This window comes from Kogia breviceps, chromosome 6 (genome assembly GCF_026419965.1).
Source record: "Kogia breviceps isolate mKogBre1 chromosome 6, mKogBre1 haplotype 1, whole genome shotgun sequence".
NCBI classification, from domain to species: Eukaryota; Metazoa; Chordata; class Mammalia; order Artiodactyla; family Physeteridae; genus Kogia; species Kogia breviceps.
The window spans coordinates 21063448-21079896 of record NC_081315.1 but is presented as its reverse complement, the minus strand read 5'-3'; the positions used below and the strand labels follow the sequence as shown (position 1 = coordinate 21079896).

At 45.6% G+C, this 16449-nt stretch overlaps 1 protein-coding gene across 11 annotated transcripts in view; it reads left to right on the top strand.

Annotated features, from left to right (window-relative positions):
- Positions 1-9821, top strand: part of SETD7 (SET domain containing 7, histone lysine methyltransferase) — a 53475-nt gene extending 43654 nt beyond the window's left edge. For all 11 annotated transcript variants that reach the window (XM_059067552.2, XM_059067550.2, XM_067035568.1 and 8 more), the window contains one exon: positions 4128-9821. In XM_059067552.2, the coding sequence (XP_058923535.1) occupies positions 4128-4308 (181 nt within the window). In that variant the 3' untranslated portion in view covers positions 4309-9821. The remainder of the gene's footprint in view (positions 1-4127) is intronic.
- Positions 9822-16449: the final 6628 nt, after the last annotated feature.

The window sequence follows — 16449 nt, the reverse complement described above, 5'->3', positions numbered from 1 at the left end:
CAACTAAAGATCCCGCATGCCGCAACTAAAGACCCCACGTGCTGCAACGAAGACCCAGTGTAGCCAAAATAAATAAATAAATATTTAAAAAGAAGCCAGTCACAAGAGCATGTAGTGTATGATTTCCATGTATATGAACAGTCCACTATAGCCACAGAGACAGAATGCAGACCAGTGGTTGCCTGGAGCTGGGGCCGGGGGTGGGCGGAGTAGAAGTTGATGGCTAATGAGCGTGGAGGTTCCTTTTGAGGCTGATGAAAGCTTCCAAAATTAGTGGCGATGGTTGCACAACTGAAAACCACCGAATTGTACACTTGAAATGGATGAATTTTATGAGACATGAATTATATCTCAACAAAATCATTATTTTAAAAAATCAAATAATCCTACTTCCCCTTCCAACGGTGCATTGAACCTCTTGGAAACCTCCATTGATGAGAACCTTACCATTATCCACAAAGGCAGCTGTCTGCACAAACAAATACATATCATGGAATAGCTGTTGGGCTCTGATGATTAGAAAGTTCCTTCTGTTGAGCCCATATGGGTTTCTCTGTAATATTCAGCCCTTGACCCTTAATCACCTCCCTTTTCTTCTTGTGTACAGTGTCAATCTCTCTTCTACATAGTAGTCCTACAAATATCTTAGTAGTTTTCATGTGCCCCCTGAACCCTCTCTTCCAAAAGGCCAGCATCTCCGACTGTGCCTTAAAGGATACAGCTGAGATTCCATGTTGCTGCTGTCCTTAACTCAGCCTGAGGACAGGCTAGGAGTCTAGGAGTTAGGCAGCTGTGTGCAACCTTTTCTGCTCAGCTGTAGTTTGCTGTCACTTAGTCCTCTAGCTTGTTAACGTAAGCAGGATCTGATCATGTGCATTTAAATCTGTAGGAAAATTGCCAGGATTTGAATGTCCCTTCTTGCATCCCTGAGATGGCTTTAAATTTGTTCCGGCACTGACTTGCTCTCTCCTTGGCAGCCAGTACCAAGTACTGAAGCTACAACTTCTGTTTAAAGGGCGGGTGGAAATGGCAAAGGACATGTGTCATGTGAAATGAAACTGACACTGTTATTAACTCGAAGGCTTTCACGGCCAGTGTGAATTAGGCCAAAGCAACGTTGCAGGCTGCACACAGCTGAACAACAACCCTTTGAAGCAGTGGTAACTAAGGATAACAAATGCTACTTAGGCTGCCCCTTAAAACAAATGAGTCCTGTGATTTCATGGCAAGAACATGATTTTTCTCATCAAAAAGAAGAGAGCACAGGAGACAAGAGAAGGAACCATTTGTGCAAAATCAAGTCCCTCCTCAGAGTCTTTTTTTTCCAAGCCCAATGTGAATGATGAATTATTTGGGGTCATGGGGAGACTAGCTGAATAATAATCAAATATAACATTCAGATACCAATCCATGGCATTCATTTGTTTCTAAAGTCATTGGTGCTGTTATGCACACTGTAACTTAAAACAGAACAGCACTTCCGTAAGCTGTTTTAACTGTAGTCTGGTACAGCATGCCAAATGGACAGATAGGCAGGAACTACTTTTCTCGTTGTAAACATAGGTTATTTGTCGACAAGGGACTGAAGAGTGTGGCCCCGAGGTTGGGTCTGAGTGCCAATCGTGCAGCCAGTGTTTCCTGAGCACTTCCTTTAGGTCGGGGCTGTGCTAAAGCCTTCTGTGCACGTTGTCATTCGATCCTCCCAGTAACTTCGTGGGGCCCCTAGTAATTACTGCTGATCGCAGATCAGCGACAAGAAATGCAGGGCTCTTGTCAAAGTGGAGAAGTGCTCTTAACCATCGTGCCTTAGGGCTGCTTTGAAGAATCAGCACCTGAGATTGAGTTCTGTCTTTTCAGTGTGTCCATTTTCTACTCCCTGAGAAGAACGATGATGAGCAAGAAAATTAAAATACAAGAGGACGATAAGAGAAATCTTAGGCTTCTTGTGCGATTTTTTTCGGTGTACCAGAAGGTTAACTAGAGCTCCATTTCAGGAGTATTTTTTTTTATTGAAGTATCACTGATTTACGATACTGTGTTAGTTTCAGGTGTACAGCAAAGTGATTTGGATATACATATATTCATTTTCAGATGCTCTTCTGTCATAGGTTATTACAAGATATTGAATATAGTTCCCTGTGCTATACAGTAGGTCCTTGTTGTTTATCTATTTTATATATAGTATTGTGTATCTGTTAATCCCATACTCTTAATTTATCCCTCCCCCTCTCCCACCTTTCCCCTTTCCCCTTAAACATCTTTGCTTTCTATGTCTGCGAGTCTGTTTGTTTTGTAAATAAATTCATTTGTATCATTTTTTTAAGATTCCCCATGTGATATCATATGATATTTTTCTTTGTCTGACTTCTCTTAGTATGACAATCTTTAGGTCCATCCATGTTGCTGCAAATGGCATTATTTCATTCTTTTTTTTTTTTTTTTTTTTTTTTTGCGGTACGCGGGCCTCTCACTGTTGTGGCCTCTCCCGTTGCGGAGCACAGGCTCCGGACGCACAGGCCCAGCAGCCATGGCTCACGGGCCCAGCCGCTCTGCGGCATGTGGGATCTTCCCGGACCGGGGAACGAACCCGCGTCCCCTGCATCGGCAGGCGGACTCTCAACCACTGCGCCACCAGGGAAGCCCTATTTTTTAATGAAATATTTTAATTTAGAGACAAAGAGTTGTGATTTTAATAAGGAATTCCCCAATCCCTGATCCAGGGATGTCCTCCATACTGGAGCACAGTCTGAGACTTCTGTGCACGTGCGTGCTCTCATATACCCACGTGCTCGCTTACACATGTCACAACTGATACGAGTCTTCAGTTGTGCCAGGCACTGCATGTGGTGCTTTATTTATGTGACCCTATTTTGTCACCACAATGACTCTTGAAGGATAAGGATTACTGGTGTTATCATGATTTGGCAGGTGAGGAAAGTGAGATTCAGAGACACAGAGGTGAGCTTTCCAGAAGGAGGCAGTAATAACGTGTGGCACCAGGACTTACACCAAAGTCTTCGGGCCCAAATCAAGCGTGCTTTCCAAGAAACAGGGCAGCCAAAGGGGGTGGACATAGAGGCCCACTTGGAGTGAGGGTGCGGTTGTTCCTTTTTACTCCCCACAAAATATGTCCATACACTGCAGACACACTCCTCTCCCACCAAGCGCTTGCCATCAAGCCCCGTGTACCTCTGCCTTCGGGCCTGGAACCTCCTCCTTTGGTGTTTGTTCAAAACGTTAACTATAAATGAATGCATTTGACCAGATGCATAGGAGAACAAAGTTAATTTCTTGCTGGCCTGCGTTCCAGGTATCCGTGTTGGGTTTCAGCAGCTGTTGGAGATGAGTCTCTTAGTACTTATTTAGCTCCCGTTCCCCTGCAGGGAGCCAGGCTGGGAGCCTGTGGCAGAGGAGCATAATCCTAGCTTTAGCCCGGCCTCTCCCATCACCGGGTGCATCAGAGGGAAATCTGCAAGAAGCAGGATGGCAGAGCGGTCTGCGCTTCCCTCTCGGGGGAAAAAAAATCTTCATTTACTTTTATGCTAGAAAATGACTCTTCCTCTATAGGTACAGGATGGAAAACAGAGTTTTCTGCTTTTGAAAATCCACAGGGCTCTCTCTTACAACTCCAGAAGTGCCCTGGCAAAGCCTTTCCCCGAGGTACAGCCAGGTTAACCTGTTGCAACAGGCCAGAGGAGCCGAAATGCTGGCAGGCCGCATTGCATCTGATTTCTCATTAAAGACAGACTTTAGTTGAAGATCCTGATTGTTGATTTACAAATACAGAGTGGCAAATAGGCTCAGCAAGGAAGATAGGGCCGTGCTTTTTAAACCTTAATGTACGTAGGAGTCACCTGGGAGGGGGAGGGTGGCCGGGTGTTAGAATGCAGATCCCACTACCAGGTCTGGGTGGGGAAGCCCCGAGTATCCCCGTGAGCACCCAGGGGAAGCACCCAGGCTCCCAGGGGAAGCTGATGCCGGCTCCTCTGTGGCCCGCACACTCAGGACCTGCCGGTGGTGTCCAGGGCGCGGCGAGCACACGGGTGATTCCTGCCTCAGCTCTTGTAGCCTTTGCATCTGACCTCCCGGTCCGGCCCGGGAATGACCATGTGCATCTTGATGTCTAGGTTTGTCCACCCCCGTTTTGGACCCATCAAGTGCATTCGCACGCTCCGAGCCGTGGAGGCCGACGAGGAACTCACCGTTGCCTATGGCTACGACCACAGCCCCCCGGGGAAGAGCGGGCCTGAAGCCCCCGAGTGGTACCAGGTGGAGCTGAAGGCCTTCCAGGCCACCCAGCAGAAGTGAAAGGCCTGGCTCTGGGCTTCAGAGACCTGGAATAGAAACTTGGATCTATGCACTACGTTTATCCGACAACGGGACAACCAGGGACTGCTCATGCTGTGACATCACATCCTCTCACTCTGCGTTCGCTACAACTTTCTCGAATACTAACTAGGTCTGACTGTATTACTCATACCAGATTTAAAATTAGCTAGCAACAACGCCCTCCTGAGAGGTACTGTTGAGCACTTGACAGAAGACAGCGTGATGTTCTTGGGTGGTTCGAGACTAAATCTGTACCACATTCAGAGATGCCAAACGATTAGACTGAAAAAAGGGAAAAAGGGGGTTTTTCAGTCATTTTTAGTCAGTGGCTTTTCCATGAGGTTTATTTCTATGGCCAGTGCAAATTGCGTTATCACACTTGCATATGCGCCATATGGAGGACAGAGAATTACTACATTTTTATTCTCTAAATGTAGTATCATTTGCCTTTTAACCTTTGATCTGTTCTTGCAATAGAATGGCTTTGTTTTCTCCCTAGCGAACAGAAGCCCACTTTTTGAGTCACTTCACCCCTTAGTCCTCTTCTCTTAGGTATCCTTCACAAGAGAAAACTTCCAAATGGATTTCGTTTCAGTGCCAGTGTGTAGGTCTCTCTGGCTCTCTCTATATCACTGTTTCATTATTATGTCCTAATATAAAGACCTGGCTCCTAGGGCCAGGCTATTATTATAGAATTATTATTCTCGCATGTAAACAAAGATATCTTTGCTTTAAGATGTGAGAAGAAATGAATTTACTTTGTTTGCATTAAGTTATGGAAGAGTTGTAACATATACTTTAAGAAAGAGGAGAGGGAAATTAGTATTTCTAAGCAGTAGACGTGGCAATTTTGCAATATCTTCAATAGTGCTAGTAATTTTTTTTCTCCTTGGGTACACATTAAATGTACATAACAGAGCAGTCTGGCTTGTGGCACAGTGCATTGAATTCAAAAGTCTAATAGCAAACTTGAATTATAACACAGAATTCAAAAGGCTTTTTTGTTTTTTGGTTTTTTTTTTTTAATCGCTACTGTTAAGAGAGACGTACTGATCACTAGGTACAAATCAAACCTTAATGCTAAAACTCTTCATCATTGTAATTTCAAAGCACTTACCTGCTTCACAGCCTTGTGAATTAAGACTAACACCTGTATAGTTTAGAAGCAACGGTATCAATAGCATTTCAGCCATTTTTGCTAGCCTTGTGCAATCACAACTGCAGAAATAAGGAGAAAAGCCCCTGTTTTTTTAGTTTAGCTAATTAGGTATGTAACCTGACTGGGATTACTCTGGGGGAATTCTGGGAGTTTGGGTTTTTGTAAGTGCCCTCACCACATGCCATAGCTGTGTCCTCCTCAGATGCCCAGCTGAGGAGCTGGGAGGTCTGGAAAGCAGCAGTTGCTACAAGTTGCAACTGTCAGCTGGGGCACCTGTCACCGAGTCAGTTTGGTCTTGAAAGCTGAAGCCTTCCACACTGTAGCTCTGGCTAGTAGGGAAGGCTTGCTGGGAGCAGGAAAAGAGAAAAGAAACAGGTGGGAGGAAGTTTGCTATTTCATGTCAGTTACACATTGCTCTTGGGAAGAATTTAACAAAAGTGCTTCATCCAAGGCTGCTCACAACTTTCAGTTCTGGCAGCTCCTGGGCGCAGGATTCAGCCTTCTAGACAGTGACAGAAGTGGCCCTTTCCCTTGGTAAGTCCAGACTTTCCAGAGCTCCCCTGTCCCCAGCAGTGCAGCTAGGTGGCCATGGTTTCAGGGAGCTAAGCTGCTGGTTCACTCGTGAGAAGTTCTGAGGCTGCCAGGAAGATCTTCCACGAAGTGAACTGAATAGAGTTTTTAGATTAAAAGGCACCAGGATAGGATCGCTTCTATTCTGTAGAAAGAGACCGTTCCATAAACTGGCAGATGGGCAGAGCCTTGGGACTTGTATTCCGATAGGTGCTTTCATTCAAGCGCGTCCCAAAGTAAGTGACTGTCTTCAGGAGAAAGATGGCTTTAATCAACCCCAGTGAGTTGGGTTGTGGAGCGAGATCAGGGAGTGCAGTCGGGGGGAGGATGGCGCAGGACTCCAAAGCAAGGACTTGAGGCTGCCGGCTGCCATGGGGTGTAATTTCTGTCCCAATGGGCTACCCCATTCCAGTGGAATTTTTCTTTTCTTTTGACAAAAGTGGCTGAAGAGTGGGAAATAGTGATTAACCAGCGAATCCATTTTTCAAATAAGATAGTGAATAACTCTCTGAGTTTAAAGCCCAGCAGTGTGTCTGTGTGTGACATTCAGACAAATCAGAGGAAGCAGTACATCCAAGCTGAGCCTCTCCACGTCCTCTCTCCTGTCTCCCTTGTTCTCTGGCTCTTCTTTCTCCTGCCCTACCCTTTCCTCTCTCTCTCTCTGTTGTCTGTGAGAATGGCTGGTGTTTGTACATAATTACGTGCCAGCTGATCCCTCCGGCCGGCTCCCTCTCTCCCTTCTCTCCTCCAGTCTCTCTGGCCCATTGGACCCTGTCTGTCTGTCTTTCCTTCTGGGAGTACCTCTCTCCATCACTCTGTGTCCACGTCTGGTTCTGCTGCTCCTGTTGTCCCCCTGACACCCCACCCCACCCCAATGGAAGGCTTTGTCCACACGGTGGGGTCGTAGGGGGCCTTGAGATTCACTGTGTTCTGTAGGTAGATACAACAGTCCAGGGGGTTGGGGTCCCGTGAGGAATTAACTGGTGAGGGAATAGGGTTTGTTCCCTGTTTGAGCCAAAGCTGAGGGGGAAGCCTTGGGATGTATTTTTCTACTGAATCTTGACGTCCGCTGTGGAAGGAAATATGTCAGGAAGCAGGTAGTTTCATCAGCATCGTAACAGAAATGTGGAAGAGTCCAGGTGGTGGGGATAAAGGAGGAACTTTCTGCTCTCCTCCAAAAGGGCCAGTGCCAAGGAAGGTGCCTGATGCCGTGGTTCCCATCAGATTCACTCAGAGCCGTCTCAGTCCAACTCCTGCATGACTAGATCTTTCCTTAGCGGCTTTTCTGTGACAAAATATTATCTTGTGTTAGAGTTAGGAATAGGAACTAATCTGTAGGAGTATGTCCCCAAATGGGCATTTGAAAGGACTCACAAAAAACAACCGTAAGGACTGAATTTCTGACACAAAGGAATGATGAGATTTTAAAGCTACAGGCAAGGAAGACTTGAGTTTTGCAGTACCTATTCTTATTTTAACCGGCTTCACCCCTGGTCTACCTGAGAAACTGAGAAGGAAATTTGTTGTTCAAGACCCCTTTGAACCCGTCTGGGGCTGTCGTTAAACTTATTTGCCTTCTGGGGGTTCTTCACACTTGAAAAACAATTTCCTTATCACCAACAACCTGAAAAGGCCAAAGTGAAGGCCGGGTGTAACCATTGACAACATTTAATTGTAATGGTAAAATTGCAGTAACTGTGAACAGTGAGTTCAAGGGTTGTCTTCTCAGTGAGTCGTATGTGGCACTTTAGTAAATTTCCTTTACTATATGAAATTTTAAATCACTCACTGCAAAATGCATTTAAGATCTTCCAGGAAGGTATTGTTTTCTGTTGTGCTTTGTTTTAAAACAGTTGCCTCAAGTTTCTGTCTTAAGAGTAGTGATTTAGAATCCAGACATCTTTTGTTTTAGAAAAACAAGCAAAACCATGTTGCAAGACTGATAGTCGTAATGTTTATTTGCCGCAGATCAAAGGTTCACAAAATATATTGAATTTACATCTACTTGAGGTACCTTGATAGACTGGTTTTTTTTTTTTGGTCTTTGATCTTTCCCTTCAGGAATTTGGAGCCTCAGTGTCCAGTTTGATTTTTAAAATACTAAATTGTAATCGTTTTATTTTGCCAAATGGGTGCAGACATACTCAAAGCAATGAAAACTATTTCAAGCCATACAACCACAGGGATGGAAACCCTTTTCACAAATTTTAACGTGTTTGTATGTAAATAGATGTTTGTATGAACTATTTTCATGGTAGAATGAATATATTTAAGTGAAGTTGAATTATTCCAGTGCTATTTAAACAAATTGCAAAAATTTTTGGTGAGAATTCTGAGTCTATTGAGATATAATGCAGATCAGTTTTGATTTTTACAAAATTAAAAAGCCTACAAAAACTCTGACTCATGGCAACTTCCCGGCGTTGTTGCATCTGACGTGGAGAGAGCTCGTAGGCGTCCCCAGTGCCTCAGCCGCTTCCTGGTGGAAGTTAGGTGCTCGTGGAGGTATGTCCACCCTTAGTGACATCACTGCGGGCCTTTGGGGGCCCGTGAGTGACTCAGAGGCATTAGAGACACCGGTGCAGTTATCCGGAGCACAATTTCTTTGCAGGGCAGCAGAATCAGAAGCCAGACGTGGCCATGGGAACCTCGGAACCGGGTTTTCTGGCCGCCATCCACCGCTTTCCTTACTGCCTAGTCACACACGTCAGGGAGGCTGCCCTCAGTGGAGCTGGGGTTCAGACCCCCGGGTGGGACCTCACGGTTTTGCCAGCAGTCCCTGCCTCTGAGCCTCCGCCTCGAGAGAGGACGGAGGAGGGTCCTGCTGGCAAGGGGCCCATTTCTCAGCACAGTACACTTCCCGTCTCAGCTCTGGGAAACTATGCACCCAAGCACCAAACTTCCAACCAGAGAGAGACATCCTCGGATAATGCAGATCCTTGCTTCCTCTGTCTGTGACTTTACACACCGTTGTTAGAAGTCGTTTTAACATCAAGACCAATCACCTCCCTATAGGACATACCTCCCAACTCCCCTGACTCTTACTAGGATGCTCCTTTATAATGATATTCAACTTGAGTGGGGTTTTTTTTTCCGCTTTAGTCCTGGATATAATGAAATGATAAATATGATGACAAATTTTCACTGTGTATACTAGCAATATGTACACACATACCAATGTATCTTAACATACAACTTGGTTACGTTTTGGATGACTGTCATTCATCTCAAGTCATGTACTGGGAAACTACAGGGACTACATGATGTCTGCTTATCATAGAGGAAAGTTGGGTTCATGGTTCTGAGCTCCCTACTTCAAAAGTTTTTCCTCCTGGGTTTTCTGTGTTCTCTTTATATCCTGAAATGCATTGATTAGGTTGTGACGTATGTTTAAGGATTGGAAGCCAGGGGAATGCTTTCGGCATTTATTGCAACCAAAAGTTAACCTCATCACAGTTAACGAGCATCTTTGATTGGTCTTTTGTGGAATTTGAACTAAATCTATGAGCCTTATTCAATATCTATAATTCTATGATTTTTTTAAATTATGGGAAATTAATGAAAGATGTTTACATGAATAATGTTTGCCCTTACTGTGTTATGAATGAGTTTTTTGTAGTGTGTCTGGGTGCATGTGCAAGAGAGTAGGAAAAATGTTTCTGAAACAAAACTTGACAAATATTTGTAATGAAAAGTAAATTTAAAGATTGCTATAATCGCGCTATAGAAACAATGCAAGTATTAAACAAAATATACAATCGCCTGTCATTGTCTTTCTTTGGTTGCCTGGGGCAGGAAGGCAGTGACGTATTTCTCTGCCATGTCTTCCTGTACATTTAAATTACTAAGCAAACTTTACATTTGGAGTTGTTTAAAATGTTACAGTAAGTCCCCTACATACGAACGAGTTCTGTTCCGAGAGCGTGTTTGTTAAGTCCACTTTGTTCGTAAGTCCAACAAAGTTAGCCTAGGTACCCAGCTAACACAATCAGCTATATAGTACTGCACTGTAATAGGTTTATAATACTTTCACACAGTACATAAAAAACAAACGCAAACAACAAAGAAAATATTTTTAACCTTACAGTACAGTACCTTGAAAAGTACAATAGTACAGTACAACAGCTGGCACACAGGGGCTGGCATCGAGTGAACAGGCAGAAGAGTTACTGACTGCAGGAGGGGGAGGAGGTGGGAGATGGAAGAGCTGAAGGATCGTCAGCAACAGGAGACGGAGGAGGGCAAGCTGCCATTTCACTCACGCCTGACGCTGATGAAACGCACGTTCGCATCTTTGAAAGTTCGCAACTTGAAGGTTCGTAGTGGGGGACTTACTGTACTAACCTTTTACCATTTTCAAAGCATCATAGTAAGACCTGACGGAGGGGTATGGAAAGGTGAGGAGCCTGCTGCGTATTTGGCATGGCACCCCATACACCCATGAATCCAGAAAAATTAGCGACATCAGCCAAACGTATCTGATGGACTCCATAAATGTTAAGGATATTGAACGTAGATCAGAAGATCAGGGAAAATATCTGAAGAATGGGAAACTTCAACTTGTGGTTGAAGATACAGGAACGTTGTCAGATGTTGTGGTAGATCTTGGTGATCTTAGGACAGCTTTGAGCCAAGGAAGCCAGAAACCCCTTATTTCTGGCCAATCACTGTCAACGTTCCCAAACTCTCCCCTATAACATTCTCAGAGCACAAAGGCCAGTGACAAAGGAGGTAAAAATAGTACTTTGCTGTCAGCTGGGCCATCTACCCATGGTCCCAAAGGAGTGAATTCCGGTAAGCTGGGTGTCAAACTGAAGCAGCCCGTGAGCCCGCCTGCTTTATCTTACCCTCCTTGGTTGCCCATTCTTTGATCTTATCCCACTTCCTTCCATTGAAGCAAGCGAGATGACTCAGTCCAAACCGGGCTAGATCGGTTTCCCCACTTGGATGAAGACACATCCATACGCTGGATCTTTAAGGCAGAGTTTCACCCACTAACACACGATATTAATATTCTTCCTCGTTGTGTGGGAGAGGGGTGTGAGATTAAAAATCGAATGAAACTGGGGCAAGTCTAAGAAGCTCAACTCTCCAAAATGAATGATCAGGCAACATTTTTTGTTTGTTTTTACTGGAGTACAGTTGCTTTACAATGTTGTGTTAGTTTCTGCTGTACAGAGAAGTGAATCAGCTCTATGAATACATATATCCCCTCTTTTGGGGGTTTCCTTCCCATTTAGGTCACCACAGAGCATTGAGTAGAGTTCCCTGTGCTATACAGCAGGTTCTCATTAGTTGTCGATTTTATACGTATTAGTGTATATATGTCAATCCCAATCTCCCAGTGCATCCTACCCCGCCTTTCCCCTCTTGGTGTCCATACGTTTGTTCTCTAACAGGCAACTTTTTGTGGATTAAGATGGATGTAGGCTCAAGTGTTGTAGCAAAAGGGATTGTGAGGAAGATTGAGACCAAATTGTTCTAGTCTCAATACTCGTCCCACATATACTTCTTACTAAATAACTGCCTTTGGGTTTTAATGTTCTAGACCATTTAGCCTGCTAATTCACACTAGACTTAAAATTATTTCAGAAATTATTCATTTCTAGAATTAGAATTAGATAACAATCATTCAGAAGGATTTTATGCATCTGACTGGTTTGGGGTTGTTCAACTAGAAAGTTTTGCCCCCAAATTATTTTAGAAAACAGCTGTTGCCTTTTATATAAAAAGATGATGCAAACTTCCCTGCAACACGCTGGTATGTGTTTCTCTTAAAGTTTTGTTTCTTTGTTAAAACCAAAAGCCATGGTTTTGAATTTAGAGCTTCACTTCTTATGTTGTACATAGAAAAAGATGAATGGCTCCATCTCGATTGCTACCAAATTTTTATTGGCAAGTATCAGATTTTGCAAGGATCAGTATCATTCTGATATTGCAAGTATCAGAATGCTTCCAGCTTCAAGAAGCCTAAAAACCTGCCTCAATATAGCTGAAGCAATAAAGATTTACTATTTCACATAACAAGAAGTGTTGAGTGACCCTGGAGTTGGTTAATCCTAACCAACTTTCTATCTTTCTGCTTTGCAATTCTTAGCAGGTTCGGTTTGCCCTTAGGGACCAGTTGACCTCACGGTCACAACATGGGTGTCACAGTTGCAGACATCACAGCCAGATTTGGCAACATCTAGTGGGTGAAAAGGAAAATCTCTTGTTTGGTCTCTACCATGGAGGAAACCTAGACCGATCCGTTGCAGGGCCATGGGGGCTCCATGATTACCTGAGGGAAGCTTACTCCTGTGTGGGGAAGGGTGGAGGGGCTGAACGAAGCTGGGATTCTCCCAGAAAGGAAGAAAGGAGAAGAGAGTTGGGTGGACCACTCACAGTGTCTGCCTCTTCTACATCACAGGTTTTGTCTTATTTTCTTCAGAGAAGAAAGGAAATAGTCTCTTCAGATACATAAATGGATTTTCTAACTAATCAAATCAACTCAGAGAATCCTCCAGTGGCTGGTGTGGGAGAGATTCTACAAAGATACATACAGGTCAAGTTTAAAGGCAGTTTTAAATGTTTAGGTTATTCATTTATCTCACAAACAGCCATGTGATACAGGTACTGCTATCACCCCATTTTAGAGAGGGAAGAACTGAGGCATAGCGATGTTAAGTAACTTGACTTGCAGTTAGGTAACCCGGTCACAGAACTCACAAGGAAGTGGCAGAGGCAAAGCATGAAGCCAGGCAGCTGGGCTCCAGGCTGCTCTCCGAACCACACTTAAGGGAGTTCCTCTCTCCTGCCCTTCACTTCTTCGTGCTCTCCACAGGGTAAAACCAACTATTAATATCCTTAGTCTAAGCCTTCCTTTCCCTTGATGGTTTGCTTAGCCAGCTAATCAACTGATCTCCCAGGCCCCATCCCTCCTCGGTCCAATGCATGCGATACTGAAACCGAGCGGGGCCCTGTGGGGCTCCCGGCCCTGGAGGCCATTTTGTCCCCCGTTTCTTGTAGGCAAGACTCCAGCCTCCATGACCTTCCCTGAGTTCCAAAGGGCAGATTCGAACAGTTGCTAATCAAGGGAGGAGCAGCCAAGAAACCACCTGAGCAAGATTAAAGGGACCAGAGAAGCTCATCAAGATTAGGAGATGGACCACCTGAGACCCTGCACACACCCCCATCTTGTCAGCAACCCCGCCCTTGGGAAGTATTGTTATAAAACTCCTCATCACATCCTCCCGGGTTGGGACATACGGTTTTCTGAGGCAGTAGCCTTCTGTGTCCCCCTTTGCCTGGCAAAGCAATAAAGCTATCCTTTTCTGCTTCACCCAAAACGGTTTCTGAGGTTTGATTTGGCACCGATTCGTATACAGAGAAGCTGAGCTTTCGGCGTCAATATCCAGAGCAACTTCCTACGGTTTTGCTCTCATCACCTACTGCCCTGATCCAGAACTTCCACGCCCTCTGCCTTGATTCCAGTCTTAACTTCTCCATCCCACCTTATTTCTCATTCCTCACCCCCACCACGTGCAGCTCCCTGAGAGATGAGGTTTCACTGCCTCTCTGTGGTGGCACCGCCGAGGGTCATGTGATGGACAGGACCTGGGCTCTGGAGTCGGACCGGTTTGCATCAGCTCTGCCACTGTCCAAAGGACAGCGGGCTTTAGACTGTTCTCTAGCAAACGTGGATAACACCTGCTGCACAGGGTTGCTTGGGGATTGTAAAGACTGAGCTTTTGCAAGCCCTCCTCCCTCCCTGACCTTCCTCCTTCCCCTCCAGTCACCTCACTGCCTTCGTGTCTTTAGAAATGCCAGGCTTGTCCAGCTCCCCTCTCAGCTGCGCGTGTCTTTCTCCCAGATCCACGTGGCTCCCTCCCTCGCCTCCTACAAGTCTTTGCTGAAATGCCTTCCTTGACCATCCACTTAAATTGCAGCACCCTCCTCCCCGCAGCATCTCCAAACCACTTTACCCTCCTTTCTTTTTCTCCAGACCACTTTCACCTTCGAACTTACTGTATAATTTCATCATCCATTATGTTTGTCTTTGTCTTTCTCCTCCCTCTAGACTGTCAGCTCCAGGTGGGCATGGATTTAGTCTGTTTCATTCACTGATGGATCCTTCACGTTAGGCACATAGTAAGCACTCAATAAACCGAATGAACGGGAGTCCGCAGATTGTAATGTTTAAGAGAGCTTTGGTAATCATCTTAGACTGAAACCCCACCTCTGCCATTTCCCAACCGTATGATAAAACTTCTTTATGTTTCAGTTGCCTTACTTGTAAATTTACATTAATAATGATAGCTAAAAAAAAAAAAAAAAGATTGAGTGCTTGACCCATGGAGCAGACTCACTAACTGTGTCCTTTCTGCTTCTTTGGAGTGCCACCTTTTGGGGGTGGGGTGTGGAAGGGGCAGGGGAAGCTGGCCTGACTCTTCATGACCTGCCCTCACTGGCCCCCCCTGCCCCCCGCCTTTTCTGCACCCTTGGACATCACCGGCCACACTGTAGTCTCAATTGTTTTAATGAGTGAAACATCTTGCTGGCCTCACCCTTAGATGTCAGGCTTCCAGGCCAGCAAGTGTGTCTTTCTGGGTGCATACAAAGCATTCTCCAAATACTTGATGTAAGAATGACTGGGCTGGAGTGTCGGTTTTTTTTTTTTTTTTTTTTGCGGTACGCCGGCCTCTCACCGTTATGGCCTCTCCCGTTGCGGAGCACAGGCTCCGGACGCGCAGGCTCAGCGGCCATGGCTCACGGGCCCAGCCACTCCGCGGCACGTGGGATCCTCCCCGACCGGGGCACGAACCCGCGTCCCCTGCATCAGCAGGCGGACTCCCAACCACTGTGCCATCAGGGAAGCCCTGGAGTGTCGTTTTTAAAAAAAAAAATCATTTTCTCGGTTTGCTCGTTCAATCAACACATATTTCTTACCATCTAGCAGTCACTATTGTAAGCCATTAACAAATTGGCAGTGAACAAGAAGCCCTGCCTTGTGGAGCTTACGTTTTCATGGAGACACTGATCATGAACCAGGAATGGCTGTAAGTGCCAGGTAAGTGCTATGGAACAAGGCAAGGGCTGTGGCGGTTAGATGGGGGACCGCACTGAGGGAGGGAGTGCAAATCGGGGGGGTCTGGGAGGGTGGAGGCCAGGGCTGTGAGGAGAAAGGGCTGGCCGGGTGCTGTGCTCAGAGGGCAAGCAGGAACCCGATTCTATAGGGACCCCCAAAGCCATTTTAAGGACTGGGTTTTTAACTCAGAGTGGATGGCAAGTCAACCGATGACATAAACCACTTTTGTGTGTTTTAAAAAACAAACCAGCTTTATCCAACTCAGTTTCCTGAAGGTTCCAAAAACGCTGACCTGCGTTACTTGCGTGACAGGCTCACCTTGACTGTTCACGGGGTGCAGAATAGCCTGGAACCAGGAGGCAGGGATTGGGGTCCTGGGCAGGTGGAAACAGGAAGAACAGGATGACACAGGGGCAATGGCGATGAGGACTGCTTGAACCGGGGCTACACCATAAAGGCAGAGACAGTAGGATTTGCTGAGAGGTGGGGTAGCGATTTTAAGGTGTTGGTCTTATTATTTCTCAGGTCCCGCGAGGCCAACGGATCAGTGCCCTGGAAGGAAAAGAGAGCTCATTACTCACAGCGCCCAAGGCGAGGGGACACCAAGCCACGGGGGCCACGCAGGGAAGCGCCAGGGTCGGTCAGGAGGCACAGGGAACAGGCGAAAACAGGGACAAGAGGCTTGATTGTGGTTTCTGGGGGAAGGAACAGGCAGGACGGTTTAGCATTCGCTTGAATAATCTCAACAGGCTCTGCGGTATAGGGACTGCTTTTAGTCACCTGGTACCTGGCCTTGGGGTGATAGAGGCCTGGGCTCTTCTTTTAAGAGCCCTGAAAGAAGCCGGTTGCAAGATGGGCTCTGGATGGGTCGGTTTGCATATGAAAGGACGCGTTGTTTGCTGTCTCAAGGAATTGGTGGCCCAGGGTCAGCAAGGCCCCAGATGTCAAAGCATCCGAAGAGAAAGACAGGCTTAATTCATTGGGAAGTAAGGAATCAAGGACGACCCTGATCTTTGGTCTGAACAACAAAAAGAATGGAATAATCACTTGTGAACATCACTTCTGCCAATCCTGATGGTTTTACCCTGAATCACCTGCACTCTCCCAGTTTTTATTTCTATTTCCAAAGCAGCCCATTAATTTCTTCGTGGCCCAGCTCCCTCTTGTGGTAAGTATTTATTCTCATACTGTTTCTGACAGGAATCAGGAAGAACTTTAGCAAAAGGATGATTTGATACATTTTGAAAACAAACGTGAAAACTGGGCTGATGTCTATTTATTCCCATTATCAGGCTGAACTTTGTATAGACAAATGAAGACACAA